Source organism: Notamacropus eugenii, chromosome 5 (assembly GCF_028372415.1).
Source record: "Notamacropus eugenii isolate mMacEug1 chromosome 5, mMacEug1.pri_v2, whole genome shotgun sequence".
In the NCBI taxonomy this organism is placed as follows: Eukaryota; Metazoa; Chordata; class Mammalia; order Diprotodontia; family Macropodidae; genus Notamacropus; species Notamacropus eugenii.
This window is the reverse complement of record NC_092876.1, coordinates 125,642,268-125,656,089: the sequence shown is the minus strand read 5'-3', so window position 1 is coordinate 125,656,089 and position 13,822 is coordinate 125,642,268. Positions and strand designations below refer to the sequence as shown.

Here is a 13,822-nt window from a genome sequence, read left to right as displayed (position 1 = left end):
AACTGTTTATAATTAAATCCACCCATCGAATTTTTTAGGTGCAGTTCGATCTTGCTATTTAAAAAAATTCCTCCAGTAAATACTTGAGTGATATTAGCAACCATTCCCCCGGTTTATTTAAGTTAGACTTCCCCATGTCTGGCTTTCTTTAGACCTACGGTTCCCTAATTTAAAGCAAATCATTAGAAAATTGTGTCCTCTGAAACCCAAGGAGTTCCCTGATCAAGCGTCCAGACAAAAACGAAAAGGCAGGCTTGGGGAGAAGAAAAGCGCCCCGGCAGCGGGAGGCGCAGACTGGCCGGGAGCGGCAGGGTTAGAGCAGCAGGCGCACCGCGGGGGGTGGGGGGAGGATGCTCCGGCGGAGGCAGCGGCGGCGGCGGCGGCGCGGCAGCAGGAAGTTTCAATGGGGCCGGGCCGAGCATGCGCCGTGCACTCGCGCGGTGGCCCTCGGTGGAAGGAGCACCACTTGCAAACACCAATAATAGACCAGCAGCCCCGGAGAGAAACATGAGCAACAAGCACCTTCTTCTGGCTCGGTCCCCCACCCCACCTCTCTTCTCCGAGCCGCCCCTCCTCCCCCCACCGCTGCCCCTGCACGCACATTCGCACTCACACCCCGCAAACACGAGGGGAAGAGGACAGCGACTCCTTTCTCTTCCCTCCATCCCTGCAGCCCGAGGTGAAAAAGGAGGGAAGAACGGGCGAAGTGGAGACCTACACCGAGGCCGGGGGGAGGGGAAGCACCCTCGGGCCTCCCGGGGGGGCCGGATGGAGCACGAACCTAGCCTCCGTTCTCTCAGGGGATGGGGGTTCTGAAGGAAGGGTCTGGAAGGGCGTCCCCACTCGGAGCTCAGAGCCTTGGAAGAATAAAGCGGGGGGAGGGGGGCTACAGGAGCGTGCACGGGGGTGGGGAGGGGGCGTCCCGCAGAGGGGCTCGGCCCGGCCTCCCCGGGGTGCAGGGAGAGGGGGCGGAGAAAGCGCAGGGAGGGCCGGAACCTGCGCTCCCCTCCCCAGCCCGGGAGAGAGCGGGGGTGGAAGGACCGGCCCGGAGAACCTCACACAATACCAGCCCCCCCCCCCCCGCCCCAATTACCACCGTTCCCCCGCCCCAATTGCCTCCCGCCCCCCACCCACGCAGGGTGGGGGTGCTCGCCCCGCCCCCTCTCCCCTCCTCTCCCTGGGCCCAAAAGGGGAGGGAGCGGCCCGGGGCTGGGCCTAGCGGGCATTAGTTTCCACAAGGCCGGGAGAAGAGAAGGGGGCCCGGGCCTGTTCCCGCCGCGGGGTCGCTTCGCTCGCCCGCCCCGCTTACCCTCGCTGTCGCCGGCGTCGGGCGTGGGCGTCTGCAGCACTCGCTCCAGCTCCGGGAAGGGCAGCTCGGGCAGGTCGAGCAGCGGCCCGTAGCGCTCCAGGAAGGAGCAGACCACGGCGAAGTTAGGGCACGAACCGGGGCAGCCCGGAGGAGCAGTCGCCGCCGCCGCCGCCGCCGCCATCTTGGACTGGAGGATGGAGGAGGAGGAGGAGTGGAGGGAGATGGAAGGGGCAGGCTGGCGGCGAGGCGAGGCGGGGTGGACGCCAGGGGGCGCCGGAGAGCTGGTTCCCCGCCGCGGAGGGGAGGGGGGCGAGGTCGCCGCGATCCCACAATACCACAGCCGCGGGGAGCAGTCGAGAACCCGGCCCTTTGAGGGCAGAGGAGCCCCCTCTTCCTTCGCCCCCTCCTTCCCCTCTCCCCTTCTATCTACCCCTCCCGCTCGGAGCTCGCGTTGCCAGTCACCGATTCATGTGACAGGGGGAATGAAAACAAGGTGAGCGCGCGGCGGAGGCGGGGCCGGGAGCCCAGCGGATGGAGGCGGAGCTTCGGAGAAGACGAGGAGGGGAGAAGAGATCTCGAGGCCAATGAGCGCAGCCGAAGGCGGGGCCTCGCGGTCCGGAGGTTGGCGGCGAGCTATGAATGGTGGAGAGGACAGTGCTGGGCGGGAACGAGCGCGAGCGCGAGGGCTGGACTGAAGTGAGCTTTCCGCGTTCGAGAGAGAGCCCCGGAGCCAGGGGGAAAACCCGGAGTCGGACTTTTGACCTGAGGCTCTGGGACCGAGCTGAAGCAGGCGCGCGGGGTGAGTCTGAGTGGTCCCCGCGATCTCCGGTCCCCATTAGGGCGGGAGGGGAGGCAAGGAAGAGCTGAGCCCTGATGGGCACCGGGCGCCCTCTGGTTTGCCAGGAGATCTCGGCCCTCACGCCCCTTCCTCAGAAGGGGCCTGTGGTTGGTCTACTAGGCCGTCTCCCTTTCCGACCCCGAGCTGCCCCCTCCCCTACGCAGGCACCTTGCCCTCCACCATGCAGGGATGTTCCCCCCCCCCCCCACGCCCACACCCACGGGGAATCCTACAGCCCCTCCCTCCCAGAGCCCTCCAAGTGTGAGTTGTTATGGTTACGGTGAGAGACGCCCACCCACCCCCCGGGGCTGGACCAATCCGGAGGGGCGAGGGAGGGGACTTGCCCAACCTGGCCCGCCCCCAGCTCGCTTTTCCCCGGGAAAAGAAAAACGGCGTGTGACTGGGAGAAAAGTGGGAAAGAGCGGGGAGTGGTGGCAAAGTGAGCGCTCCGCCGTGGCGGGGCGGCCGGAGCCCAGGCCTCCCTGTCTTGACCTTTCGGCCACCTTGGGCCCTCTGGGCCCCCCTCCATTCCGCCTCCTCTCTGGTTCCTCCCGCGGCTCCCTTGGCCCCGGCCCCAGCCCTGCCCTTCTGTCTTGGGTCTGTCTAGCTTCCCTGCAGTCCCAGCCGAAGTCTCCTGGTACGGAAGCCTTTCCCAGCGCCCTCCCTCTGCCGATGGTGTTCCATTTCTTCTGCTTACATGTTGCCTCCTAGCCACGCCGTCCTTCTCCGAGACTTCTCGTATCCCTTGCCCAGGCCTGTTCGTGCCATACCCGGTACCCCCTGCTTTCCTAAGCTGTGGCCACCCCACCTCCTCAGTGCCGAGCCTCCTCTCCCCAAGCCCGGACCACTCCTCATTGCAGTCCGCCTTGTGTTCGGCCCCCATCGCCGAGCTCCGTTGTCCTTGTGTCCTCTGGGAGCGAGCCCTTCGTGGTCCGGTCCCCTCCTACCTCTCCAGTCTCCCTAGCCCTCCTCAGCACCGCGTGCTCCGATCCGGTGACACGGAGCCACCTGCTGCTCCACCCAGACACCCCGGCCCGTCGGATCAGGCGTCTCGCTGGCTGTCACCTCTGCCCGGAGTGCTCCGCCCCTGGTCTTCAGGCTCCTTGCAGTCCTCCCTTCATCCCATTCACAGCTCCCTTGCGATGCTCCTGGGTATCTCGTCCGTCCCTGCGGCCTTTCCCGTTAGGTGGTGAGCTCCTCCTCGGATCGCTAGGGCTCAGCACAGGGCCTGACGCGTAGTAGGCGCCAAATAAATGTTTACTGTCTTGACTGTCTCTCCCCCTCTTCTCTCTGGGTAAGTGACACCTACTCTGTATGTATTAAATAATAATGATAGCCAGCCTTACGTAGCCCTTTAAGGTTTGAGAGCACTTTACATGTCATGTGGTCCACAAAAGGATTATTAAGGGCCTACTATGTGCGAGGCACTAAGATGGAAGTGCAAAGAAGAAAACAGTCCTTACCTGCAGTAGCTTGCATTGTAATGGGGGAGATAATTGCGTGTAAAGATATATAGCCTAGGTATAAATGGGGATTTATATGTATGTGTGTGTCATTAAATACAAAATACTGTGGTAGAGACTGCCAGTTGGTGTCTAGGAACAGCTGTACGTGGACAATATTGTCTCACCTGCATCTTTAAAAGAATAGAAGGACTCTGTAAGGCAGAGGTAAGGGGGAAGTGCCTTCTAGACACAAGTGACTGGACCAGCCGATGCAGAGGCACTAAGAGGAGAGAAGAATAGTATTTATGTTGTAGATTTTACCTGCCCTATGTCTCTGCATTTGCCTGTCCTGGATTATTGCAAAAACTTAATTGGCCTCTAGCTTCCAGGCTCTCCTTTTTTTGTAATTCCTCTACATAGCTACCAAATTGATATTCAAAAAGCACGGCTGTAGTTTCTGTCTAAAACAAGAGCAAGTATTATCTGTAATGGAGATAACTTGAAGTCTTTCTAATAAGATCAGGGGTGAAATAAGGATGCTCATCATCCCTGTTATTCAGTATTGTACTAGAAATGCTAGGTGTAGCAATAAGACAAGAAAAAAATGAAGGAATAAAAATGGGCAGTGAGGATACAAAACTATCACTCTGTGCAGGTAATATGATGTTATACTTAGAGAACCCTAGAGAAATCAACTAAAAAAACTGAAACAATGAACTTTAGCAAAGTTGCAGTATATACAATAAATCCATATAAATCATCAGCATTTCTATATAGTAATACCAGCAAAATCCAGCAGCAAGAGATAGAAACAGAAAGCATGGCTCTCACCAGATTAGCCAATTACTTACAAATCTCCACTGTTTCCCTGTGGTCTCTAATAAAATACAAACCCCTTCATTTTACATTTAAAGCCCTCTAAAATATACTCCCTGCCACCACCATTCCAGTCTTATTTCATAGCATTCCTCTCCCTGCCCCTCCTTTCTCTTCTAGTCACGCTGGCATGCTAGATAATATCCATGCATGACATTCCCTCTCTTATCTCTGTACCTGTGCATAGTTAGTCATAGGATCATAGCTTTAGGCTGAAGAGGTTAAGAGAAACAGCTGCTAAGTGTCTGTGGCAGAATTTAAACTGAGCGCTTGCTGACTTCCAAGTCAAAGGCTCTATCCACTGTGCCAGCTAGCTGCCTAGAAGGCCCACTTTAAACTTCCCATCTCTCTTCCCCCTCCCCACCCCACCATGTCTAGGATACCCTCTCTGGAAATTAAAACAATAATTAGAAACTACTTTGCCCAACTTTATGCCCACAAATTCGATAATCTAAATGAGATGGATGAATATTTTAAAAAATACAAATTGCCCAGATTAACAGAAGAGGAAGTTGAATACTTAAACAACCCCATCTCAGAAAAAGAAATTGAACAAGCCATCAATGAACTCCCTAGGAAAAAATCTCCAGGGCCAGATGGATTCACAAGTGAATTCTATCAAACATTTAAAGAACAGTTAATTCCAATAGGATACCCTCTCTTCAGCTTCTTAGAATTCTTATTTCTTTCAGAATACAGCTCAATTGCCACGTCCTACTTGGAGGCATTTCTGGTGCCCCATTTGTTAAAGCTCACTTCTTGAAATTGCCTTATATTATCTTGTATGTACTTTTCACTTAATTATTTGTGTGTATATTTTATTTCCCCAAAACAATGTAAACTCCTCGAGGACTGAGACTGGATTTTTTTGGTATTTGTATCCCAAGGCTTAGCACAGTGTCTCATGTATAATAGATACTTAATATTAGTCTAATATGAAAATCAAGAAATATTAGGTGCTTGTGGATACCAATAACATGAAACAATCCTAACTCCCAAGGAGTACATATTCCAAATTACAACAAGGACACAAATATATACAGAATAAATAAGATAGTTAAATACAAGGTAATTTGAGAGAGAAATTACTAGCGGTTGAAAATAATTAGGACAGACTTCATATAAAAAGTGGTGCTTAAACTGCATCTTGAAGGAAGAGGACTTACAAGGTGGAGGTGAGGAGTTATTCCACACATGGGGTATGGTTATTGCAAAGGCAATGAGATGGGACATGATGTGACATCTGGGACAGAGGAACAGAAATTAGGCCAGTTTGGCTAAATGGTGCACAGAAGAGGGAGTCATGTTACAGTGAGAGTAGAAAGATAGGTTGGGGTCAGATTGTGAAGGGCTTTAAGACCTAAACAAAGTTTATATTCTCTTCTAAGTTATTTTATTTTTTCTCCAGTTACATGTCAAGAAAATTTTTAGCATTCATTTTTTACAAGATTTTGGGTTTCAAATTTTTCTCCCTCCCTTGTTCTCCTCCCCCCTTCCCACAATGGTAGGCAGTTTGATGTAATTTATACATGTGCTGTCATGTAAAAAATATTTCCATAATAGTCACAGTTGTGAAAGAAGAAATAAAAAAACCCCATAAGAATAAAGTCAGTGAAAAAAATATGCATCAATCTACATTCAGAATCCTTCGTTTTTTATCTGGATACATATAGCATTTTCTTTCCTGAGTCCTTTGTACTTGTCTTAGATCATTGTTTTGCTGAGAAGTCATTCGTAGTTGATCATTACATGATGTTACTGAAACTGTATACAATGTCTTCCTGGTTCTGTTCGTTTCACTTTGCATCAGTTTGTACAAGTCTTTCCAGGATTTTTGGAAATCTGCCTCATTTCATATTGTACAATAGCATTTTATTACATTCATTTACCACAGCTTGTTCAGTCATTCCCCAATTGATGGGTATCCTCTCAATTTCCAATATTTTGTCACCTCAAAAAGGGCTGCTATCAATATTTTTGCACATATAGGTTCTTTTTCCTTTTTTTTATGATCTCTTTGGGATACAGACCTACTAGTGGTATTGCTGGATCAAAGGGTTGCCCTTTAGGCGAGTTCCATGTTGCTTTCCAGATGACTGGATCAGTTCACAACTCCACTAACAGTGCATTAGTATCCCAATTTTCCCACACCCTCTCTAATATTTATCATTTTTCCTTTTTTTGTCCTGCTAGCCAATCTGATAAGTGTGAGGTGGTATCTCAGAGTTATTTTAATTTGCATTTCTAATCAAAAGTGATTGAGAGCATTTTTTCATATGACTATAGATAGCTTTGATTTCTTCACCTGAAAACTGCTTCTTCATATACTTTGACCATTTGTCAATTGAAGAATGACCTGTATTCTTGTAAATTTAACTTAGTTCTCTATATATTTGAGAAATGAAGCCTTTATCAGACACTTGCTATAAAGATCGTTTCCAGCTTCCTGCTTTTCTTATAATCCTGGTTGCATTGGTTTTGTTTGTACAAAAACATTTTAATTTAATACAATCCAAATTATCTATTTTACATTTTGTAATGCTCTCTATCCCTTGTTTGGTCATGAATTCTTCCCCTCCCCATAGATCTGACAGGTAGACTGTTCCTTGTTCTTCTAATTGGCTTATGGTGTTACCTTTTGTGTGTAAATCATGTACCCATTTTGACCTTATCTTCCTATAAGGCATGAGTTGTTTGGTCTATATCTAGTTTATGTCCTATTCCAGTTTTCCCAGCAGTTTTTGTCAAACAGTGAATTATCCCAAAAGCTGGGGTCTTTGAGTTTATCAGACATGAGGTGTCTTATGTATCTAATCTATTCCACTGATTCACCACTCTTTCTGTGCCTGTATCAGATTGTTTTGATGATTACTGCCTTACAGTATAGTTTGACATCTGGTATTGCTAGGGTACCTTCCTTTATTTTTTTTTCATAAATTATCTTGATATTTTTAGTATTTTTGGTCTTCTAGATGAATTTTGTTGTTATTTTTCCTAGCTCTATAAAGTAATTTTTTTGGTAGTTTGATTGGTATGTATATTTTTTTCTAGAAACAATAGGAAGTTACTGGAATATATTGAGTATGGGAATCACATGGTCAGATCTTCACTTAAAGGTCACCTCAGCAGCAGTGTGGGGGGGATAGTTTTGCAGAGAGAGATTTGAGAGACAGGGAGACCAGGTAAGACGCTGTTGCAATAATCTGGGAAACGGGTGATGAGTCCTGAACCAAGACAGGTTCCTGTTAGAATGGAGAAAGGGGTCAGATGTAAGAGATCTTAACGAGGTAGAAAATAGCAAGGTTTGACAACTAATCAGAGAGTGAGGAATTGGGGATAATACCAAGATTGTTAACCTGGGAGACCAGAAGAATGATAGTACTTTTGACAGAATACTTTGGGAAAGAGTAATTATTTAGGAAGAAAGATAATGAGTTGATCTTCAGACATGTTGAATCCCAAAGATCAAGGGAGAGAGAGACCTGGAACTGGACATATAGATCTAAGAGTTAGCTGCATAGTGATGATAGTTAAATTCATGAGAACTAATGAGCTTACTTAGAGAAATAAGAAAATAGAGCCTGGGACAGAGTCCTAGGATATACCCACAGTTGAAGGTGGAAAGTGATATGAATAATGAGCCAAGAAGTGGTCATACAAGTAGAAGGTTTACCAGAAAAAAGCAGTGTCACAAAAACCTAGCAAACAGTATTCAGAGAGAGGGTAGGTAGCAGTGTCAAAGGTAGCAGATGGGTTCAGAATAGTGTTTCTCAAAATGTGGTCCAGGAAACCTAAGATCCTTTCAGTAGGTTCTTGAAGTCAAAGAGTTTTCAGAGGGCTTCATACCTATTTTCATAATAATACTAAGACATTTTAATTTTTAATATGGCAAATATCAATAGATATAACTGATATATAATAGTAATGATAATGGTAGCTAACATTTACACAGCACTTAACTATGTGCCAGGTATTTATGCTGAACTTTTTAATTATTATCTCATCTGAGCTTTACGACAGACCTGGGAGGTAGGTGCTATTATTATCCCAGTTGTATAGGTAAAGAAACTGAGGCAAACAGAGGTTAACCTACTTAACCAGGTTACACATCTAGTAAGTGTCTGAGCTAGTAAGCTCTAGAAGGACGAGGACTGAGAAAAAACCCATCTGACCTAGCCATTCAGAGACCGTTGGTAACTGGAGACAGTGATTTCAGTTGAGTGGTAGTTCTGAAGTCATGCTGCAAAGGCCTGAGGAACGTGAGGACGAGTGGAGGCAGCGTTTTCAAGGAGTTTGGCTCAAAAAGAGAGGACAGAGGATAACAAGCTGAGGGGCATGGTAGTTTATAGTAAAGATTTTTATTTAAGGACTGAGAACTGTTTAAATATTTAGAAATGTTTAGACCTTTAGGGAGAGAACCAGTAGGTAGAGGCTAAAGATAAGAAAGAGAGTAAGAAATCAACAAGGGGATGATTGAGGTCGCTTTTAGAAGAAAGGAGGGGATGTGATCAAGGGCAGATGCAGAGGTGTTGGCCTTCTCATCCTTGTCCCAGACTGGGGGAAGAGATTATGAGGAATGTCTTAGGGGTATTAAGATGAAGACAAAGGAAGAGGGACATTGTTTTTGGCTTTTTTAAAAAACCATGTATAATTCAACCTTTTTGCTGAAAAAGAATTTCCAACCTTCTACCTCATCTAAAAAGTGAGATGGATGACTCCCTTCATATCTGTGCAGATAAAAATGTCCAAACAATGATGGTGTATACCCAAAGCTACTCTCTCATTGTTTGCTAAACAGTTTCTTAAACAGGGAAAGTGGGATTTGTCAGTTTCCTTTGTTGAGATTCTTTATTTTTTTACTTGATTATTTATTTGCTTCATTTAAAAAAAATTTTCAGTTTCTAATTCTCTCCCTCCCTCCAGCCTGAGAAGGCAAGCAGTACGATACCCATTATATATATAAAGTCAAGCAAAATATTTGTTGTTCGGTCAATTCAACTTCTTTGTGACCTCATGGGCCATACGTAGCATGACAATACTGTCCATAGGATTTTCTTGGCAGAGATTCTGGAGTAGTTTGCCATTTCTATCTCCAGTAGATTAAAGCAAACAGAGGTTAACTGACTTGCTCAGGTTCACAAAGCTAGAAAGTGTCAGGGCTGGATTTGAACTCAGATTTTCCTGACTCTAGGCCCAGCACTCTATCCACTGAGCCTGTCCCTATAAAATATATTTCCATATTAAACATGTTGGGGAAGAAAGGCAAGAAAAATAAATTGAAACAAAAATGTTCTTCAATCTTCACTTGGAGTTCATCAATTCTTTCTCTGGAGGTGGATAATATTGTCATTATGAATCCTTTGAAATTGTCATAGATCATTGTATTGACCAGAGTAACTAAGTCTTTCCCAGTTCATCATCATTACGATACTACTATTGCTATGTGCAGTGTTCTCCTGGTTCTGCTCATTTAACTTGGCATCAGCTCATATGTCTTCCCAGGTTTTTCTGAAACCATCCCTTCATTGTTTCTTACAGCACAGTAGTATATACCATCACAATCATATCCCACAACTGTTTAGCTATTCCCCAGTTGATGGGCATTCTCTCAATTTCCAGTTCTTTGCCACCACAAAAAGAGCTACTTTAGATATTTTTGTATATATGGGTCCTTTTCCTTTTCCTTGGATGATTTTGGAATACAGAACTAGTAGCAGTATTGCTGGGTCAAAGGGTTTTATAGCCCTCTGGGCATAGTTCCAAATTGTTTCCTAGAATGGTTGGACCTGTTCATAACTATACCAACAGTGCATGAGTATACCCACTTTCCCATATCCCCTCCAGAATTTGTCCTTTTCTTTTTCATTCATGATAGCCAATCTGATAGATAAGAGGTAGTACTTCAGAGATGTTTTAATTTGCATTTCTTTATCAGTGATTGAGAGCATTTTTTATATGACTATTGATAGAACTGATTTCTTCTGAAAACTCCTGTTCGTGTCCTTTGTTCATTTATTACTTGGGAAATGGCTCACATATTTTATAAATTTGACTCAATTCCCTATATATTTGAGAAATGAGGCCTTAATCAGAGAAAGTTGTAAAAAACTTCCCCCCTTCCCCCCCCTTTCCTTCTTTCCTTCTAATTTTGGCTTAATTGGTTTTGTTTGTACAAAGTCTTTTTAATTTAAAATACCCATTTTACTTCCTATCATCCTCTCTACCTCTTATTTGATCATAAGTTCTTCCCTTATCCGTGTATCTGACAAGTAAATTTTTACACACTCTAATTCATTTCTATCAACCTTTTTGTCTAAAGGTTTTCAGCTTATCTTAATATATGTTTTGTGATATTGTATGTTTGTGTAGTTTTATGATATGTGTAGTTTCTGACAAACTACTTTCCAGTTTTCCTACCAGTTTTTGTTGAATAGCTAGTTCTTACCCCAAAGCTTGTATATCTGGGTTTGTCCATCACTATATTACTGTGGTTATTTGCTTTATATATTGTGTACCTGATCTATTCCACTGATTCACCACTCTTATTTCTTAGCCAATACCAGATTGTTTTCATTATTACTACTTTGTAATACAGTTTGAAATCTAGTACTGTTAGGCTTCCTTCCTTCATTTTTAAAAAATTGATTCCTTTGGAATTCTTGACGTTTTGTTCTTTCAAATGAACTTTGTCATTTTTCCTAGTTATACAAAATAATTCTTTGATAGTCTGATTGGTATGCCATCAAATAAGTAAATTAATTTAGATTATATTGTCATTTTTATTATATTGGCTCAGCCTGCTCACGAGCAATGGACATTTCTCCAATTATTTAGATCTGTCTTTTTGTGAAAAGCATTTTTTTAATTGTGTTCATATAGTTTCTGGGTATGTCTTGGCAGGTAGACTCTCTAGGTGTCTGCAGTTATTTTAAATGGAATTTCTTTCTTCTGGGTTTAGTGGTAGTGTATAGAAATGCTGATCATTTATCTGGGTTTATTTTATATCCTGCAACTTTGCTAAAATTGTTAATTGTTTTGAATAGTTTTTCTAGGGTTCTCTAAGTATACAGTCATGATATCTTCAAAGTGATTTTTTTGTGGTTTTCTCACTGCCTGCTCTTATTCCTTTAAGTTATTTTTCTTGTCTTATTGCTATAGCTAGCATTTCTAGTACAATACTGAATAATAGTGTTCATCCCTGATCTTATTGGGAAGGCTTCCAGTTTGACTCTGTTACCAACAATGCTTGCTTTTGGTTTTAGACAGATTTTGCATCAATATTCTTAGCAAAATTGGTCTGTAGTTTTCTTTCTCTATTTTTGCTATGGAAATGAAATTTCTGTTATAGAAGAAATTTTATAAGATGCCTTCTTTATGGTTTTTTCCCAAATGGTTTATATAGTATTGGAATTAATTGTTCTTTAAATGTTCAGTAGAATTCTCTTGTAAATACATCTGGTCCTAGGATTTTTTTCTTAGGGAATTCATTTATGGCTTATTTGATTTCATTTTCTAAGAGAGGGTTGTTTAAGTATTCTGTTTTCTGTTAATTTGAGCAATTTATATTTTTGTAAATATTCATCCATTTCACTTAGATTGTCAGTTTTATTGGCATATAATTGGGCAAAATAATTCCTAATAATTGCTTTAATTTTATCTTCACAACTGGCACATTTACCCTTTTTATTTTTGATACTGGCAGTTTTGTTTTATTCTTTTTAATCCAATTAAATAGCCAACTCCTATTTCATTAGTTCAATTTTTTTTTAACTTTAATCTTTCCTTTGAAGATTTTCAGGATTTCTATTTTGTTGTTTAATTGGGAATTTTTAATTTGATCTTTTTCTTATTTTTTTAGTTGTATGCCCAATTCATTGATCTGCTTCTTCTCTCTTTTATTGATGTAAGCATTTAGAGATATAAATTTTACCCTAAGTACTAGAAACAAGGATTCATACAGTCATCATGGGGCTAAGGCAGAATTTATTACACTTCACCAAAACTTTAAAAAGAATAGGATGGCAATTATGATCTCAGACAGAGGAACAGATAAAAGGGAGTAACAGTGTTATTCTTAAAAGGTGCTGCATCCCACAAATTTTGGTATGTTAATCTTATTGTTGTCATTATCTTAAATGAAATTATTAATTTTTTTCTCTGATTTGTTCAGGTTGTTGAGTTTGTCCATTTTCGAAGAGGACCATGACATCAGGGAAATGATGACATGACTTGCATTTGACTTTGATTTGAGTGAGGGAGGGCTGTGCAGGTCACCAGCCTCACTTCTCCTCTAGAGCCATCTGAGTCCAGTGGCCAAATATTTCCTCAGGACAACTGGAGATGACCCAGGGTGCAATGGGAGACCCTGGCGTTTTTACGCTAAGGCCTTTTCAGGTTCTCACTTTGAGTGAGGTAATGCCCATTCAGTGAATATAAATGAGTCAAGCAATGGCCCCTTTAACTAGAAGAATAAAGAAAAAAATCAAGCTGAGAGGGGTGGACTGTCAGGGTTGCTGTTCCAAAGAGAAACAGTTAACATTGACCTTCACTCTAAGCCAGGAGAGACCCCAGTCAAGCATGCCTGATTGCAAAGCACTTCACCAAGGAGGCCAGGGATGAAGGGGAAGGGAAAGCTGGCATCACACAAACATCAGTTTCATCTGAATGAGAAAAAGGATGTGATTAGGGATGTGGTCAAGGGAAAGAGATGAAAGTCAGTGGAGCAGAGGCAAATCACTAACTAATGTTAAGCATACTCCTTCTACTTTCTTTTTGGTAAAGAAGGAGGTAAGCAAAAGAGGAAATATAACAAAATAGAATGGAGGGAAATACATCATTAACAGTCATGACCATGAAGGTGAATAGGATGAACTTACCTGTAAAACAAAAAAGGATTTGAAAAGAGATGAGAAACAAGTGTGTTGTTTATAAGATATTTGAAACAAGGATTCATACAGTCATCATGGGGCTAAGGCAGAATTTATTACACTTCACCAAAACTTTAAAAAGAATAGGATGGCAATTATGATCTCAGACAGAGGAACAGATAAAAGGGAGTAACAGTGTTATTCTTAAAAGGTGCTGCAGACAATGAATTAATATCAATAATAAAATAGCATCTAAATACATGAAAAGTATTTCAACTTAAAGGGAGAAACAGACACTCAACTATAATAGTTGGAGACTTTGTGGGCCTCTTTCAGATTTAGACAAATTTAACAAAAAATAAGAAGTTAAGGAACTGCATAGAAATTTAGAACAATTAGAAGATACAGTAAATCTCTGGTGATTTCTAAAGGGGGAATAGAAGAGAGTATGTATACATAACCTCAGGTGTTGTGATACCTTTGTAAA

The 13,822-nt window shown here is 43.3% G+C and overlaps 2 protein-coding genes across 4 annotated transcripts in view; one reads left to right on the top strand and one right to left on the bottom strand.

Moving 5' to 3' along the window:
- The window catches only part of RSF1 (remodeling and spacing factor 1), a 131,717-nt gene extending 129,863 nt beyond the window's left edge, over positions 1-1,854 (bottom strand). Inside the window, exon 1 of the mRNA XM_072610755.1 lies at positions 1,310-1,854. Coding sequence (XP_072466856.1) covers positions 1,310-1,490 — 181 coding nt within the window. The 5' untranslated portion in view covers positions 1,491-1,854. The remainder of the gene's footprint in view (positions 1-1,309) is intronic.
- Positions 1,828-13,822, top strand: part of AAMDC (adipogenesis associated Mth938 domain containing) — a 54,021-nt gene continuing 42,026 nt past the window's right edge. The window contains exon 1 of one of the 3 annotated variants that reach the window (XM_072610759.1): positions 1,828-2,108. The gene's annotated coding sequence lies outside the window, so the exon portion shown is untranslated. Of the gene's footprint in view, positions 2,109-2,754; positions 3,442-12,638; positions 12,881-13,822 lie in introns of those variants that run through there. The other 2 variants (XM_072610757.1, XM_072610758.1) reach the window with 2 other exon arrangements.